Source organism: Neodiprion pinetum, chromosome 4, assembly GCF_021155775.2.
Source record: "Neodiprion pinetum isolate iyNeoPine1 chromosome 4, iyNeoPine1.2, whole genome shotgun sequence".
NCBI classification, from domain to species: domain Eukaryota; kingdom Metazoa; phylum Arthropoda; class Insecta; order Hymenoptera; family Diprionidae; genus Neodiprion; species Neodiprion pinetum.
In genome coordinates, this window is record NC_060235.2 from 29,452,062 (window position 1) to 29,471,386 (window position 19,325).

A 19,325-nucleotide genomic window follows, 5' to 3' on the forward strand; every position below is an offset into this window, starting at 1 on the left:
AAGCCCTGCATGTATCATTCAGAGGCAATCGCTCGAGCTTGCATTTCATTATTTTATCGTATCCCCCTTGGGAAGGGAAACAAGAAATGACGACGCAGCGATAGTAATAAATTCAAAGTTTATGGGAACGGGATAGAGGAGAAATTAACCAAAATGAAATAACATTGACTAAATAATCGATATGCGTCTAGCGAGGTCTCAATTATATGATTGTTCAAGCAATAGTTACTCTACTGAAAATGACCATGTCTTAAATCATATAATATTATGGCCGAAACCAGCATATAATTTATTACATTATTTACCTTCCAAATTCAAGAAAGATGTATCAAAAATCACGTAATCAATCACAAAAACGCGGATCATTAGATGCACTATATCAAAAGTAATATAGTGAACTGCGTATGATTTTTGATTTAGTATATTTGACCGTTCGTGGTTTTGTAATTTATTACGTGATTTTTTATACATTTTTTTGGAATGTACTAGATAAATCATGTAGTAAATTACCTGTTCACTTCGGTCATAACATCTTATGATTTATTACATGTAGATTTTCGGCAGGGTAATGTTGAATAGTATTTATCATAAATTTCTTCGTGATGTCTTTACAATTTGTAGAGTTATCTTGTATTCACGAATATGATTCGAGAGGTTCAAGGCGCTGTTACGATTATGAAAACGAGTTATAATATTATAAAGGGATACTTTCGCAGGTTCGCCAAAAGTTCATAATAAATTATGCTGAGCCGGTACAGCGCATTACTTTGCGAACTTTAATAAATAGAACGACGTTATAACATCATCTCGGTAAGATTGTATCAGCATTCGACTATACATCATGCCTTTTATATTCAAAGGGCATGATTGTATAATTTCTTGCTCAGATAACCCCGAAGCCCTCCCTAACGGTACTCTTCGTCGAACTACAAGCATGTATATAACACTGTTTTAATATCGAAAATGGACTATTAAACGTCTTGGCTTTCGAATTCGGAGTGAATTTCAGGAAGACGAGTCAATCGATAAACTCATTTCCTCGTTTCAACGTGACTGAAAATAATCAGCTATGGTGTTCACTGATTAACTAAAAGATACAGCGTGCCACCCTTCAAGAAAATGAAAGTTTCTTCTTCCCGTTTGCAATAAAAGGGTTGCCAAATCAGGGTACAGCGAATGCATTTCTTTGTAGTTGGAATAGATGATAAAAAGAGAAAGGAAAGAATATTTTCCCAGTAAAATGACGAACCAATTGGCTGAAATTGTTGAATTTTTTAATTCAAAGCTTAAATGCTAGCAATTTAGTGAAAATTAAGATCTGACGAATAAATTCATTGAGCACAGAAACCAGGGTTACTTACAATTAATCGAACAAGAACCGTTGGTTATATTATCAACCGTCGTGGCTGTCGGTAACTCGGGGTAGCTGTTCAACCAACTGAAGCTGCTGTATCGGCAATCCGTGAGGAAATAGCATGGCAACGTTTGTTTGAACAGGCAATCAGTGAACGTCTTCAGCAATCGATAACTTCATCGAGTGCTGGTTCTGAAATTCAGTACCAACAGTCACGAAGAAGAAATGTATAGGTGGATAAAGGAAAAGGTGATTTGTACTATAGAAGTACAGGGTAGAAGCACAGAGTTTGTCTAGTTTTGATCGAACATTTTCAAGATTTTAGTAATTTTATTTGATAGACCGATAATATTAGGCTTTATTTTTTATATCCAATTACTTAAACATTGGTCGATGTCAACATCCAAGACCATGTTGAATAGAGAACTCGAATGAGACTCTCAGTTTCCTGGAAGAGAATCGCGTCTTTGATGAGTCATTCGTCACCATAATTGGCAATAAGTGAGGTAACTGATCTGCTCAGTCGTCGGCAAACGTTGCACCACGCAGGTTGTGCCGCTAGTGCAAAGCCGCCATCAATATCAAACGAAGTATAGAGATGAATCGGAGAAGGTATGAACGTTGCTTAATTGAATAGAAATTTGGCAAAGTTTTGTATCTGTTGGATGATTCACATGTCCGGGCCGTGAAATTTGTTTCAAGAAATCTTGAATCGAGTTTCAAAAGAAACGATGCAATCACCGAGTCACTCTAACGCTGTGCGTTTGATTTTTTAATATTTGCAAGAATATGTGAAACAGTATTTGATGAAACAAATGAGGTTGCAAGAAAATCAGTGTACGTAATAGATTTTCTGATTTAGGGACTTTTACTTGGCTTGCAACGTAGGTCCAACAGTAAACGTATTTACGAATGTTTGGGAGTAAGTCGGTGATGTAAGTAATTTCATGCTTTATACGATTATTTGCAAATTTACCTCAGGTTAGTGTGACCAATTTTCGAAGTATCTTGATGTAACTTGGTTAGTTTGCATGCGAGTGAAATAGCTTTTTTGTATTTATTATAAATATTTTATTGAGCAACGTGAACATTATTGAGAATACCTCACTGGCAAGATTCACAGTAATTGTTACGATTCGTTCTTATTTCTTCTTTCAAACCTTAAATAGCTAGAAAATATTTTTATAGTAACCAAAAGTAATTATCATTACCACAGTTTGACTTCACCAAACGGTTAAACGATACATAAATGTGTGTATTTTTACTTTCATCAATAGTTACATCCGAAATGTGATTACATAATAAATATAAGATTCCATATCGAAAATCAATCATCCTGAAGTACATGTATTGATGTGAAAGTTCGTATACATAATTTTTTTTTTTTCATGTTTTTTCTGGATTCTTGTCACCAAATATTGTTACCCTGATGAAGGCACATATGTTAAAAATATAAATATATATATATATATGTAAGGCAAGATCGTGTAGTACACGAGGTTATAAATCGAAGTCATAGTTCCTGAATTCGTGGAACTCGTTGTTCTAGTTTACAAAAAGTTCTCTACTCATGATATTGCGCCTACAGCAAAGTTAACAACAATTCTTTCACCTACGTTGGGTTTCATTTGTTTATCATCCAACAAGTAGACAAGTTACCGTACGTCAGAAAAATCTACCTAAAATGGATTGGACGGTAATTATGGTATTGCATAACAGTATCTTATCTCCTGAATTACCTACTATTATCTAAATCACAATTATTTACATATTTACAAAGTTTTCGCCCCTGTCAGATGCCGGGCATCCGACAATTAAGGCCCTTCCGCTTCTTCCGGAAGCACCTATTTCACAAAATACTGTTGAAACTAATGCACACTACTTCATATCCTTGCCACGGAAGCCAATCAATAACTTTCTTTATGCTGATAGTTTGCAGTTATTTCATGATTTGCATGATTCGGTATGAATAAAATCGGACCGCTAGGTATGGCAATCCGACAAAATGACATATTTAGAAGTTGAAATATAGCAACAACCACATCTTGATTTACGAATAGTTCAATTACTATCATAATTGATATAATATACGTAAGACACAGCGTAACCACAACCAAAATATATATTAAATCCAAAGCTAAAAATCCGTAAAAATAAACCTTCAGATGTTACTTTTTAAGTACTAATTAGCACGGTGAATGATCCGGTACGTGCTGAAACGAGCGAACTCAAAGTTTTCCCTATCGCAAATGGATGTAACCGTTGCTGAAAATCGAATCCGTGTACATTAAATCCGTTACGAATATCGAAATTCAACTCAGAAATTCAGTCATCTAATTTTTTTTTTTTTTTTTTCAATTTTAGAACGAAGTAATTCTCATTCTCTCTCTCAATGGAGTAATGAGAAGATATTTACATCCTAAAAAGCCATTTTCTGTTGTTTTAACATTAAAATTTTGAAAATCACTGTGAAAGGGCGTTTTCTCAAATTTGTCATCGATCTAGTATTTCTCCTACTGCGTTTGTACATTTGTATGATATCACCGTGAACACTGTCAACCTTTGAAATATACCTTGTAGCTATTTGACGGTGCAATAAAAATTTTTGAACCATCCGGTGACGCTTGTAGGAGCAGGTGCTTGTGCACGAGAGAATTATTTCTGATCATGAGAAAAATCTTCCAAGTGATACATCCAACATGAAAATGTATAACTTCAATTCTGTTTTACTATGCTTGAAAGTGAGTTTCTACACAGTTACGTTTGAAAAGTGAACAAAAATTTTCATAAAAATTTCAAGTATCTTAGTAGCGTATCAACACAATTGAGGTGTGCAAGTCTGTGTACGTCGTGCACTCGTTAAAATAATTCTTAGGTGTAAACTTATACTAGATATAATACTATTTCAAATTCAATAACAACCATCAGGTCATTATAAATCTCGTCAAGACCCCATTTCCCGAAATCCTCCTGAAGTATTTTGTATGACCCGCTGCGCGAGATGAAACACAATCGTAACGAAAAAAATTAAAGGTAATATAAAACGTAGGTACCGAGCGCCATCCGTAGCCATTAATTCCGTGCAGCTGACTTATAAACTACTAGTCTCTTTCAGAGCTCTCCATTAATGAATCGTTGTTAATGATAAAACAATTAGATATGTTCCTCCGTGAGGCATGGGAGGTCCTCCTGCGGAGCGGTCGGCACGTTGTCGGTGGGACTGAGTAGCGAGCTGTAATAAGTCTCGAGTTCCTTTGGCTTGACGGAGGATCGTCTCTCGTTCAGGAAGCTAAGCCTCTTTCGCTGCATCTCGTTGTCCAACCACTGCGCCGGACCGCCGTATCCTTTGGGCTGATGGAACAAGATCTTCACCACGCTCCAGATGAGGAATAGAATGCCTATCAGGAAAAGAACGTAGATCGCAACCTCCTGGACCATCGGAAGTACGTTCAGGTAGAGCAGAAAACGATCGTTTATTGGCTTCGGGAGCTCGTGCATGCCCTGAAGAAACAAGAGGGACCATGAAAAGTCGAGAAACAGGTTTGAGGAAGGTTCTAGAATTTATACTGCTGACTTGCGTTTTGTTTTTTCTATCACGCTGACTTCTAGTTCAACGTTATCTCGAGGATATCGGGAGCGAAACGAGTAAGCAGTTTACGCGAAAAGTCGCGACAAACATGTTTTCTAGTTTATAATTATTTGAGCATGGAGAACTCAAAAATATCGCATTACACTCGTTGAAGAATATGAAAGTAAATTTGTTTTCAGTTCTTTGGAATCTTGTTGGGGTTAAAAATAAACGGTGTTTGTTTCACCTCGACAATCACGCGTTGGGCACAAGCTGCGGTGCTTTCTGAGTGAATTTTTATTTTTCAACGGGTGTGTCTAGCGTCCTGATCGATCTTCCGATCGTGAGTGCTTTTCTTCGCGGTAAACGAGATATATGATGAGGTAAACTTACAATTTCAAACCACAAAAGAGGAAGCACTAGGTCCTTGAACTTTTCTACGCTCGAGTAGGAACTGATGTCCTGGAGCGCCATGTTTATCTGGTAGCGGAATGCGAGGTCGACGGGAAGCCCGGACAGAGGTTGGATGTAGAAAAAAGACTCGTGATCCTTCTGGTTTGGTGTAAGGCCTTCTACTGAGCTCAGTAGCGAAGGATCCGACTGATAGAAGTGAGGATACGATAGAGCGATGGGGAAACCTGTTTGAAGAAAAAATGCCATTTCACTTTCGAAAATCGTGTTTACCATCATCATTAAAATATTTTCTTTTCATCATACGGTGATTGCACATGGTAATCGCTTGTCTTTTTTCCATTGAATCAGTAAACATCTTCAACATATATTTTCAATCGAAGTTCAGAATCGATCGACACGTGTATTATTGAATTATTTCTCAAACCGCGTTGTATAATGATGTTCAGGTAAAATTCCAGGTCTCGTCAGTTTCGTAACAAATGCATGCAAGTTCTGGAAACTAGGTACTCGAACGCAACTCAATTACCATTGCTAACAGTTATTACTTCGCAACGGTATGCCTCTACTTCGTCCAAGTATCGACGGATCTCAACTTCATCTCTCGAAGAACGATAAATTCCGTAAGCAAAGTAACTTATTATCCCCAACGTAACCTTTTGGCTCACCTGTCTGTATTCGAGTTGATTCAACAACGCGGAGTGACAAGGTGAGGTCCTGTATTTTGTTTGTCAACTAACCTAGACTATAATACCGTCCGATAAGAATTAGCTTACCGTAGTAGCAATCAGTGACGTCCACCAGGCCTCGGGGAAGACAGCGTCCCTTGCGGCAGAAGCACTTATTCTTTGGGTTGACTGCTCCGTTATCTAGCTCGTTTTCAACAAATTTGTATTCGAATGCCTCGAGCCCTTTGATAGTTTTAGTGCCTGTATAATGCTGTAAACAGGAATGATAAGATCGGTGTAATGAGTGATATGATGACTTGTAACAATTAGTCAGATTCCGCGAGATAATATAGTTGCATGGAACACCGTTCCGATGTTCGGAAAAAAGAGTGTAATTATTTTCTCATTTTCGCAATTCACAAATCGTTTTTCTCCCGTCTGTGCCTTATTTAATTGTCCCCCGTTATGGCGCACGTAAGGTAATTGTCGAAAAGCAAAAAAATCTACTCCGAAGACAAATTATCAGGTTCCACATACGATCGTCCCTGTGGTACTAATCGCGTGCTAATTATGTCTTCTTGCGTAATTTAGTACCTTGTCTCCAAAATTAAATCGACAAAAAAGATTGGCGATATTGTCAAGTGATTCAGTTATTATTACACACTAGCGCGTGCCGAGAGTGATGTATTGTCGTTGGAATTTATTCAGATTACATCTAAATCCGCACGGTACGTTGTTTTTCAACTTTGTCGTTGATATGTGTATAAACGGAGAGCCCGGTATTAAGCGACGGTGAATTAATTTTTTACACCAGCTGTGAGCGCTAACATTTAATCACATTGAATTATCTAATTGGATGTTACCGATAATCTATCTCTTCGAAGTGGGCTGACGGGAAACGCTCCGTCCAAAAAGTGCGGCCTTATCTCTGATATTTTCCGATCAATTGCGATCGCCCCGTGCGATCAACCCAATTTTCAGAATCACGTGAAATCGGCATTGCGACGTTATTGCCATTTAAACTAAAAATAACTTACCATCTCAACACTGCGGCAAAGACTCTTCCTGAAGAAATGAAGCGTTTGATTCGGCTTCAAGTAGCCACGGAACTTGGTACCGTCACTAGCGCCCTGAACATTTGCACAACTCCCAGTCCAATGGGGTAGATCAGCGCCGTGATTATAGGTGTCAATCAGCCCGGCCTTCGACACGTCGGTTTCGCCGGTATACACGGTTTCAATGTCACCCTCGAAATCGTACATCTGCATGGGCAATTTGAATGAAAGGACCATTAACAAAGGAGCGTAGATGTTCCGAAATACCTATCAGAGTAACCGAAACAAATGTGGATTCCAATTGTGATAATGCAATCAGGTACGACGAGAAAATGTCCGCATCACTTTTTTAATCGGAGCCGAACAAGTTTGACCACTTGGCAATTGTTTTGCGGTTGGATGGTGAAGTGAATTAAAATTTATAGTGGCTGAGATCAAGTATTTTTCAAGGTTATACATTAAATCGAGATGAAATTAATTTTTACCGTACCGCAGACATGCAAATTCAGCCGGTTTACCGTTGATGTGAAATAAAAGTGATATCTTTCTGTAACAATTTTATTTTTAGACACATTTAGGTAGACGTCGATAAACTTTGATTGCTACTAACATGTGTTGATATGTTTTTTTCTTTAGCTATTACAAAATACCGAGCTAAGATGGCATGATAATTCTGGAGTGAGACATCGAACGATTTCCGAAGATGCAATTCCGGACACGTTGGAATCCGGTACCGGAACGTGTACTATTTTTGTGCACGGTCTGCATCACTCTGACTTTATAAGTGCCTACAGGAATGTTTGACCAGGGAGCTCTTTCAAGGACGTCGATTCAACCACTGTGAGGGATACGAGCCCAGCAACCGGATCCTCGGAACTCGTTTCTGAGGAAAACTCGTTTCTCAAATCGTCAATGATGTTACGGTCAACCTCGGGAAAAATTGAACGCATCTTAATCAGCTTCAGCTTTATCGTATCGTATAATTTATACGCGAAATAAATTCAAAACAGGATTATAAGAGGATGTGCGTTGTTGCGAGATGTTTTTAGTTCGAAAATCGTTCGTCATCAGCCGTCGTAAACGTTTTGCCAAACGGAAGTGGAGTTCATTGGAAACTTACCCTATCGATGAGGCCCAGTCTGTCGAATTTTATCCAAGAAGGCATCACCTTGTTCCCCAGCGTGACCAGAGTCGATTCGTAACCGAACATAAACTCCTTCGCGGTCATTTCGACGAGCGGCTTACTGCCCGACTGACTGATGAGCATATCGAGGGCTAATTGAGTGAGGTAATTGGAATCCCGCATCACGTTGGTTATACTCTGAAAACGAACAAAATCTCTGTAAAGCAACAGTGCATCAACAATGCGATTGTTGGTACAGGTTAACGGTCCAAGTATACTTTCGCCTACGTGCAGCACGATGCCCATTCACCTATCAAAGGCAGTTGTCGTTGGGCAAGTAAAGCGTAAATCTTTAATATTCACGTGCATGTGACGAGTGTCTGTGCAAGATCGACGGCACATGCCGCAGGGTCGTGAATAACAAACAAAAATCGAAAGCAATGCCGGCTGTTGCACTCCGTTAAAAACAATGCTGATTGGATAGCACGATTGCGGGAAAAAATGTATCGCAAGGAATTGTTATTTATAAAACTGACGCCGAGTGGATAAGTATAATATTTTCTTTGAATATTAGACAGCTCAACTTTCACGTCAGAGTTACCAAATCCTGACCGGATCGGCGATTTCCTTTCACCATAATCACGGTGCCGCAGTTTGACCTAGGCCAATGCTCGATGCATGTGTGTATCGGTAACGTTCCCTTTCTCTCTCTGTATTTTTCCCGTCAATCTCGGACCGGTTGAGAAGAAAAAAAAGAGAAAAATTCGACAAAGTAAAAAGATGTATAATACAGGTGCAGCAGGAAAAGTACTCGGAGCATAAGTAGTAGTCGAGGATTACTCAAGGATTACATCAATCGGCCAAGGTATACGTCTCGGACAGACGGACAGGTATGGGGTCAATTGTCAACTGCGATTAACTCACCGCGTCGTGGAGAATGTTTCGATCGAGAATAATGAACGACTAAGTACGGGATGCGATACCTAAAGTAAAAAAAAGCTGGGTCGCTGATTATACGGAGTCCTCCTTACCGCAGCCGCAATACGTTCATTTGATTGTGAGATCGGAATACCGAAACGTCGACATCGGTAGTCAATAATGTACAATTGTATCTGCGATGATATCGTAAGCTCAATAGTAGTGACATGCATATATTGTATGCCTAGTTTTGTCGGCTTACGCAACAATCTGCGTTGTGTTTTTCCATATAATAATCGTTTCATCTCGACTTAACTGTGACCTTAACTTTCGTTATTGATGATCCTAGAATTTTTTATCGATTGATTCTAGAAGTCGCTTTTCCGAAACATTGGATGTGCGATGTATCTAACGTATGCAGATGACAACGTTTTTTTTTTCTCCGTTTTTTCGCTTGACTTTTTTTCTTTCCTCATTTGGACGATAAACTTATAATTTATTATCGCCTGATGGAATCTCGGGATTTATTGTCTATACTGTTTGCCTTGCAGGCGTGCTACAAATACTTAGTTTTTCTTCAACTCGCTATCCATAAAAAGTAGGCTGTACTTATACCTACTTCGAATCCATGGTGCAATATAATTTCGTTATGTAATCGCGGTTTACTTCAAGATTACAGAATATTATTATTAAATTCCGTTGATAGTTTGTCACAAGAGAAACGCGGTCTGCATCTGGATTCACCGACGGTAGTGCAACGTGACGTAAACTCGTCCACAAATAATGTGCGTGTACTGGACACGTGTGAATTGCAACTTCTGCACGCAACCTTGACAACAATGACGTTTCCGCCCTAAGAAGGCAACGTCGCGTAACATCTGGAAATTGGGCCACACGATTACTTATGGTCCAATTTGTTCAATTATACGCATGTGACGAGGAAAGTTGGCCGCGGTTCTCGACACCGAATCTCGAAATTATACCGTCGTTGAATTTTCACTTCTCTAAGTATTACGTCAGAAATTGATTACAATTTTTTCGTTCACTATGCACCATGAATGGCGATACAAAGCATGCACGGTATTTCTTTGTGGTAAGAACGTTCTGTACTGCAGCAATGTACACTTATCGACGGCTAATTATTGCGCAAATCCAGTGATTATGATCACCGTGTCAAGTCCCTCTTTTTTTCGATTTACCCGCTAATCTCGCGTTAAAATTTTTGATTATTTCGCTGCATGACGTTAATGTTTGCCAGAAAATATTCACCAATAGTGCGATAAGCAAACGCCGTTTGCTTTCGGTACCAATCATAGCACCTGAGCACATAGTAATTATCAGTGACACTGCCGCATTACAGGTCACTCGTCGTCAAAAAAATCCTTTTGAGGTGCTGTTAACAACCGTGTGATGACGTTCATATTTAACGACTTTATCTGTGATTTCTACCGTGGGTAATAATTGTGTTGATAAATTGTTACATACTAACATTGATATTGACTTTGAATATTTTAGCGAAGTTTCACCAGACGAATGTTACTTCGGATTTGGAATACTATGTGTGAAATATGGTGTCGGACGATTGCAGTCGTGACGAAACACTCGTCGAATAGATTATATCGATCGACTAATTCGAACGACTCTTGCTATCCGTAGATTTTTCTAGAAGCACGTTTCCAGCTCAATCACGTCCGAAAGAAATTTGACCACGTGGACTCGGTGAACACGTGTGGATTACAATTTAAAACGTTCGTCTAAGCCTTTTACCTAAGAAGCTAGTGGCAAAAATGTCCAGTCACAAACAGATACGATGCGCATTTGTAATAAGTGAGCAGTTATGTATAAAACAGATCGATATCATTAAGAGCTATACTGCTACACGTGCTGCTGTAAAAAAATCGCTGGAAACTTACGTAAGTGTGAAAGGGCTAATCAAAGATCTTGCGTTGGATACGGATGATGATTCCTTTCGGTTTACCATGCGATGCAAGTATCAGGTAGATAGAAAATCGGCAGAGCATTTCTGTAGTAATTTCATGGTCGGATGACATTTGTAATGAGCGTGAGTCCGGAATAAAATGAAAGAATCATGATGAACTTTCCGCAATCCAATTCACAGGAATTAATGAACAAAAGTGAACCTGGCGAGGTGTAGATGCGAGAGCTACGCTAATCTAACGAATATTTTATACGCCCATCTGGAACGTACCATTTGTTATCAAGTAGAACTATAGTGCAAAGGTTAGAAATGCGGAAGAAAAATCTAATTACAGATATCAAAGTTGAACATACATCACTTTGTATCGGCGAATTATCAGCTATACGATATGCACAAGTGATAAACGAAGCCTGATTGAAGAAATCTGTGAGATTCGTTGCAAAAGCAGTACTCGTCAAATATGACGAAATAAGAGCGACACGTGTCGTTTGACTTGTTAGACAGAATAATTCTTAAGACAAAACAGTTAATGGACAAGCTTTTCTACAACTATCCGCAGGAAGCGTTCAGATATCTGATAAATATCGAGATGCCCTATCTCCGTCAACAACTCGACTACTTTGCAGTAAACTACACAATATTCTTGTTTTTGACCAGAGGTAGCACAGAAAATAGGACTCGTGGCATTTTTGGATATCGCCTTCGGTTCGTGCGGAATTTTGTACGTGTCGAAAAAGCCCTACTTTAGGCGTACTTGCGACGAAAATAACCATCATATCGAGAAGTCAACGCGGAGACAGGTTTGCTTGGACACGATAAGACAGCTTAGCTTAGACTGTCCGCGTTCCAACAATCGGGGCGGCAAACCCAGCATGTCAAATTTATATTCTCTTGGTGATATTAATTCCATTTTTTTTCTCTCTCTGACATTTCGTCCGACGTCGCATGCAGAAAAACATGGTTTGTTTTCAGCTACAGCTAGAAGTAATCCAGTTTAGACGTTGCTCGTGTCACGACCCATCATTTTTAACCTTGTTTTATATATGTACCGTGCAGTGACGTGTTAGCCGCATGTCGGAATGTATTGACGAGCTACGCAGTCTGACACGCCTTAAATAAACTACTTGCGGTGAGGTTTTTTACCCCATAATTTTTTCATTCAAATTGTATCAAGAGTTTAATCACTTTTTTATTATTCAAGTGTACAAACAATGCTCAGGTTTCTTAATATGACAAGTCTATTTTTTGCTCGCGGCTCCTTAAAATCCGATTACCGTAATTATAATTCCCGGTGACGACTGTCAGGCAAGATTTGTGAATAGAAATTTGAAGAGTTGATGCGCGCATAATTGAGGATTCCCTTAAATCTCGATGATGTAACCGCACAATATAGCTGTAATTAAATAAACACTAGCACTTTTCCCATGCCTTATACTCATGAATATTCAACTAGCGGCTTATTTGATTCGCGTCTCTAAGGAACTCCCATCAGTGCAAACAAGCTAATCCAATCGTTCAACAAACTCTTGAGTTAACTAAAGTAAACTTGCGTATCCAGAAACGCCCAACTTGCCGATTCATTCACATTTCGTTACGTTAACAGCCGGTTAATTACGGTCACAACTCACATCTGGTGCAATGTTCAATACCCGTGCATGCGATACCGTAATAAAAATCTTGCCTTTCCAGTGTTTTGTTAGCCTTGAGGCAGTACAAGTGCATCTGAAATCTGCATATATATATATATACCTAATATCACTTCTGTCGGATCAGATGCTTTAATCACACTCAGCTGGCATCGCATATTCGTGGTCCCCTAATTAAGCTTTTCTAATTAATTAATCACGCCGTCGTTTGGTATTCATTTATGCACGATACAACTAGGTCCCCTGTGTCAATGGACAAACTTTTTTCATTCGGCATATCTTGTTTGTTTTTATATGTATGTTATGTTTTGATAATTTAAGGTGAACAAGTGTTTGCGGCAATATCCATTCAAGCACGCGTTATATGTACGTATATTATTGAATATTATGTTATTGAATTATAGTACTGTACGTATATTGCACTGAAGAAAGTAATGATGTATGAGTTTAAGGTGCAAATATTGTAGTGACATAACAGAAACTACACTCTTGTTCTTTTTACACTCAACGAGCAGCAATAATTGCATTTTATAGATTATTGCACTTTTTCTCCCTGTCATAGTATTTCTTCACTCAACCAACAGAAAAATTTGAAACCATCTGTTAGAAGGAAATTAGCAGAAATAATTCTAGCTACTACATATGAGATTTATTGTCAGTTATAATTAAATACAATTAAGTACGGTACATGATTAATTAAAATGACCATGAAATTGATTTGGATCAATTAATGTTTACTCTGACGGATGAAGGCAACGACTTATTTTCCGAATACTTTTTCACCCGTTTACTGCACAGTTGTGAGCACAAAAAATTTGACAAAAAACAAATATCGCCCACTCGAATGAACTAAAATATGTCACTGGACCGACACTAACGATACCAATTTTAATATTTATTTTATCACTCCGAATGCGTGCAAACTGGAAGCTATGAAACAACGTCGAATGAGTAAGTCATCTGCAAATTATACAGGTAATTCCAAGATACACACATATATTAAACAGCTAGTAAAAAGATGAAGATGACTCAGTTGACACGGGAGTTTCAATATCATTTCAGAGTGCAATACGTGTAATACGTTGTATAACGTGGCAAAGGTCTGGGATGGACATGTCACGTTTGTACTTCCGTAGTTTTTTCCCACTGTCCTATAGAAAAAATTGACCAACCGAAATCAGGTCTTTGTGAGTAAGCTGCGAGTCTAGAGAATTCGATGTTCCAAAACCGAGACGAGGCAATGGCCAATTGTTCGGCGTCGCGATTCGTAATCTCCAAATGCTTCGAGGCTACCGTTTATCCGGTTACCCAAATATTTTATGGTCTCATTGCTCAATAGACGACCACGTGCGAAGCATGACCCGGTATTTTTTCACTCAAGCCAAACGATCCACGCATAGCTCGTCGGTGCTGAGAATTCATATTATATGAATCCACATTTCGTATTCATTCGATATTTCTCGATAATACAGAGTTATAAGCCTGAAGCATACTCGGAAAGTTATAACGCAATCGCTGTGAATAATGACTGTCTCAATGATTGGGTGCGTCCGAATTCCGAGAGTTTCGATTGCATCTGAGATAGTACTCAACGCGCCAGTTGGCCTTCGAAAAAATGTCTAGAATCTTCGGCTGGTCGGGTGAACCAGTATAATTTTGACTCGTCAAAGTTGTGAGTCAGACTCGAAAACTGTGTCACAGCAGATATAATTCGGATGTCAATTCGAATCCAAGCGTCTCGAGCTGAAACAAATTCGATGCTCGAATATGAAGTAAATATTATGGGTTAAAAAATATGTGAATTTGAACTTGCTAAACGAGCTCTCGAGTCGCTAAAAAGTCTCAATAAAATCGTTCTTTACAAGTTTTAAGTAAAATTGTACCATGACATTAACTTCCCTCGTAAAAAAAGAGCGCGCTTAACGAGAAAAAAAAATACAAATTTAAAAATTATCATCCAGGTTAGTTCGAACTTTGATAAATCCCGTCGTTTTATGCCGTGGCACAAATATCGAGACAGCTCTTCTTTAATACTTTTTTACGCCGACTGAAATTTCTCTGTTTGCGCAACGTACGTTATACTCAGCGACAGAAAAATTCTTACGGTAATTTGAAAGCACGTTTTTACTACTACGCAGAGTTCGTTTGGTAAAATACGGACCCGTTGACCCGTTTGGACAACGTCCAGCGTTGGAAAACTGCATAAACGTTATGTTCGTATGATTATTAATCACTGGCAGACGCGATAGATTCGATTCACAATTTAGGCCGTGAAAATAGTCAACTTTAAAGCTTTCAATCGAGGTGTCAGCATTTGGAATCATCCAACGCCTGCATCATGCTTCCGGTAATTATTTTATCCTGTAGGTATATGTTGCTATTTTATTCGGAAGTGAAATTGATTTGTGTATTTGTTTGTTGAGTAATAAATTTTAAAGCGATAATTTTTTCCCCTCAAATCATTTTCTGCAGTAGATGTTAGTCCAAAAAAAAAAAAAAAACGGTAGATAGCATATAATGCTTATAAAAAACAATTATGACTTTATATGTTCTCTTCATAAACGTCAAGTGCAGTTTTTTCATTCAATGATAATGAACACGCGTTATGAAGAAATTAATGTGCCGCCTGATAGCCAGAGAAATGAATAATATTATTCAGGCGTGAATGCAAGATGGAAATTTAATACCACTTTAATTCCGATTGGACTTGGCAATTCAAAAACTAATGGAAAATTTTGATCGACAGATCGCGGTGTAGGAATAATCGATATCGTTTGGCTATCGGCTTATATTCGAGTAGAAGCTATCCTTGGCATCTATATCGGTCATAATGGACAGCATTGGTAGTATAAGTCATACGTCGAAAGTTCATTAGCATTCTGTAATAGTTCACGCGGTGAGTCTTATGAATGAGAAATCAACTTGAGGAAATTTGTTGTTAATAAACTATGCTCGATTTACACTTCGTAATGCTGCTGTATGTATGCGTATTCCAAGTAAATCGGACGGACGCTTCTTCCTTGTTATTTTCCTCCCTTTGTCTCTGTACGAAGTAAACGGAACTCTTTCCCCACATTTCTGAACATGCGAAATTCACCTCCAATGCTAAATTTTCAAAACACCTTTTATTGTTCGTCGGAATGTGTTAACTGGTTCGCCCTGCCTCTTCGAAACGTGAAACAAGTAGGCGTGAGGCCAGACCTTGTAGAATCTTTATCGAGAGATCATAAGTTTGCCATTAAAAAAAATAAATAAAAAACTTCGCAATCTGAATAAATAAGTACCTAAAGGTGACATGAATGAGCCGTCGCGAACCTATATTACTCATGTGTTTACTACACGGAATTTTTTCATTCCCCTGTAGTTAACAATGCCATCTATATTATAACTATTATTACAATTCTTACACATATGTTAGAGATCAAGACTAGATTTAGCAACATTCAATCCGGTATTTTTGCAATTATATGTATCGTGCACAACGGCGTTCATATTTCATTCTCGATTTCTGCGGAGCTAAAAATCGCTTTCAAGATATCACACATTGCATACTAATAGTGGCTTATCCGCAGAAGAGAAAATGGCACCGCCTTAATTTGCGGTTTTATAGTTTGATGAAAATTTTTCCGAATAAGATACCTTGACTCGTCCGATTTCCATGGAAGGTTCGTAAGCAATTAAGTTGTACAATTAATAATTATTATTTATCAATAGAATGTTCGAAAAAAAATTTGGCAGAAAATGATGGCATCACTTCTTAAAATTCCGATGAAATATTGATATTTGTCAAAGCGGTGCCGTTACGGTCAAATTTTGAACAAGAAATAACTCAAACCAAACTCACCAGCAATGCGATGTTTGGAAGCATCAGCAAGTCCTCCTCTGTCCCATTGCTCATTTCCGGGATGTACTTGAGGGGATGTAGAGGAATGGAAGTTACCGTGCCATTTTCGTTGAACGTCACGTTTCCATGCTCCATCAATTCTCTGAAATGACCAAAGGTAGATATGATTTAGAGGAAATTTCCTTATTTTGCGCTGCGTTTATCGAGCAATATTGGTTGTTTTTTTTTTTTTTTTTTTTTTTACGAGCAGTCGTTCGTAAAATGTAAATCGATAAACCGGAATTGCTAATTCTTATTTTGTTATTGATTATATATCTGTTATTATAGGAACACTGCAATAACCTGATATAATTTACTGTTCAAGTCAATAAAATTTTACAATCACGTGATCGGAAGACACACGCACAACGAATCGTTAGGATGAATGTTGACTCACTTGTAAACGTAAGGACCGACTTGGTTGAATCGAAGCTTGTCTTCCTCCCCGTTGAGGAATTGCTCGCTGTTCGTGACATTGAAGAGGTAGACTTTGAGATAGAGATCGACAGGCGGCGAACGCCACAGCTCGAATATTTCACCGCCTTCGCTGAAAGTGACTTTCAGCTTGAACAGAATATCGTACGGCTGGAAGACCAGGACAAGACAGCCGGAAGCGATGCCCAGCAGGCCCAATGTCATCAAGACAAAAATGCCTGGAACAAAAGAGTCAGAGATACGTTGGTTATGAAATTCCTACAACACACGTTATATATCTGTATGTTATAATACGTGCGAAGAATTCCGAAGCGTGTTAGCAACAATTTATTTCCATACGTTGCAAAAGAACATGGGGAAAATTTCATCCACCACAAATGAATCAATTTTCGTAGCATCACAATATGTAGGTATTTACATACGTGTCTAGTAATTACCTACCTCACGAATGTCGCAACCGTCGAATAATGTGGGTAGAATAAAAATCCACGTACAATGAGGAATTGTCACGAGTTCAACGGCTGGCGTATCATTCTGTTAAGATGTTTTCTTTTTTCACCCGAGAATAGTTTATGCTCGCATATTTTAATCTGTTCGTTGATATCTACTTCGTTATTTTTCCCTGCTCTCTCTTCACTTTGTGAGCGAAATAAGATGATGAGTTTCATAAACTAGCCCAATGTTTCAGACGTCAGTGCTGTTTTGTAACCGTCAAATAAATAATTTCCGCTCGGAATTTCTGACCGTCATCAATCGCGAATCATTCAACTCGAGACTATTATAATCACTTGTTTCATTTTTAATTTTCAATTTTCATCTCTGGCAAATTGATGCGTGCGTCGAACATCGATATTGATATGTAATCGGGTGAACAGAACTATCGACATTATAATTTTGGGATAAAAATTGATTGAAGATTCTCTGTGTCATGAATTTCGTGTCGTTTTACGTTTAAGGAACTCAATGCTGAAGAACTGAACTCTTCAATCCTTTTTTTTCGACGGCTCTTAATTAAGGGAGCGGCCAGTTTCCTTGAACGAATCTCAGAATAATTTTCGGACCCTTTGTTACGAGGGAAGCGGAAAAAGTTTCAAATACCAGGCTCAGTGGACGAACGGTTCTTAGGAGCAATAGCGGAGGCGTATACAGGAATCGAATACAAATTGTTATTTAATAGGGTGATTCACACAGGAATCACGTCCATCCGTCCTTGTAAAATTATATTATAATTGTTAAGCTTCCTCCCGAGTTGTGACGTCTAGACCGTCGACATATCAAGATAACTGATCTGTCCGTACAGGTTCGTACAAAACTCTACCGGTGGAGTAAACTACGTATTGTACACATTTTTAATGAATTAATTCATCGCCTTATTACGAAGACAACAACGACCAAAGGCAATAAATCTGCAGAACTTCCCACGTGCACCAATGAGAACCTGTTCTACGACTACTTGCTGCAGTCTCTGGTAAACCTTGAGGAATGAGATACGAGTTTCGCCAAGCTGCATACGAGATAGGAGGTTTGGTGACTTCGTTTCCGGTTACTGGGCAGCATTCTTTGTACCTAGTCTATCCGGTGTTCAAAGAGAGTATCGCATGCGGTTTGTGCAAAAATTCCTTTTCCAACGACTGCTGTATCATGTTTTGAACCAGCCCTCCCGAAAAGCATCATTAGTGGGATCACGCATGAGACATAACAGTAATTTACCGCTTGTTCGATGCACAAACAAGGAAAATTCGGAGACTAAAGGCTGGAGGCGATTCAAATGGGTATGATCGTTTCAAGATAGGAATCAGAAAATTTGTAGAAATGTCTTGGATTGCGTCAAACCAACGTAACGCGATATGCTATCGGCGAGTTTATACAAACGATATTCTCTCTTCGTCAGTTTAGCGTTCATTTTTTCTAACTTGTATGAAAAATTTGATTTTCTTGAATGATCCAGACATATTGCCATTTTCACCCAGCCACGTGATTGTAATCGTTATATTCGAAAAACAATAATCTCCTAGGCAAAGTCTTTAGACGACTTAATGAAATTACAATGTTGAAACATTTATCTAAGTTATATGAATTGGTAGAAAAATATATGCGTATTATCGAGTCATGTAAGTTGAATGCGGACCTTTATTATATTCATTGGGAATTCAAAGTAGTACTGAAATTCAGCACAGCTCTGCCATTTACCATCAGCATATGGCTTTGCGAGAAATAGCGCCACCTCAAAAGGTTGAAGTTTGCATTCTTGATAATATGTATTTATATACATGCGATCATCTTGTCCCAAGGAAAATGCTAATTCTTTATTTCTGCGAATTGGGA

The 19,325-nt window shown here is 38.5% G+C and overlaps 1 protein-coding gene and 1 long non-coding RNA gene across 3 annotated transcripts in view; one reads left to right on the forward strand and one right to left on the reverse strand.

Moving 5' to 3' along the window:
- Positions 1-2,576: 2,576 nt before the first annotated feature.
- The window catches only part of LOC124216112 (scavenger receptor class B member 1), a 43,171-nt gene continuing 26,422 nt past the window's right edge, over positions 2,577-19,325 (reverse strand). For both annotated transcript variants that reach the window (XM_046620244.2, XM_046620243.2), the window contains exons 2-8: positions 16,963-17,218; positions 16,527-16,668; positions 8,177-8,377; positions 7,039-7,263; positions 6,110-6,272; positions 5,316-5,560; positions 2,577-4,855 (exon numbers count right to left, since the gene is read on the reverse strand). In XM_046620244.2, the coding sequence (XP_046476200.1) occupies positions 4,508-4,855; positions 5,316-5,560; positions 6,110-6,272; positions 7,039-7,263; positions 8,177-8,377; positions 16,527-16,668; positions 16,963-17,218 (1,580 nt within the window). In that variant the 3' untranslated portion in view covers positions 2,577-4,507. The remainder of the gene's footprint in view (positions 4,856-5,315; positions 5,561-6,109; positions 6,273-7,038; positions 7,264-8,176; positions 8,378-16,526; positions 16,669-16,962; positions 17,219-19,325) is intronic.
- On the forward strand, positions 12,055-16,418 carry LOC138190779 (uncharacterized). Its single transcript, XR_011176854.1, has 3 exons — positions 12,055-12,165; positions 13,004-13,048; positions 16,397-16,418. It is a non-coding gene; the product is annotated as an uncharacterized lncRNA (long non-coding RNA).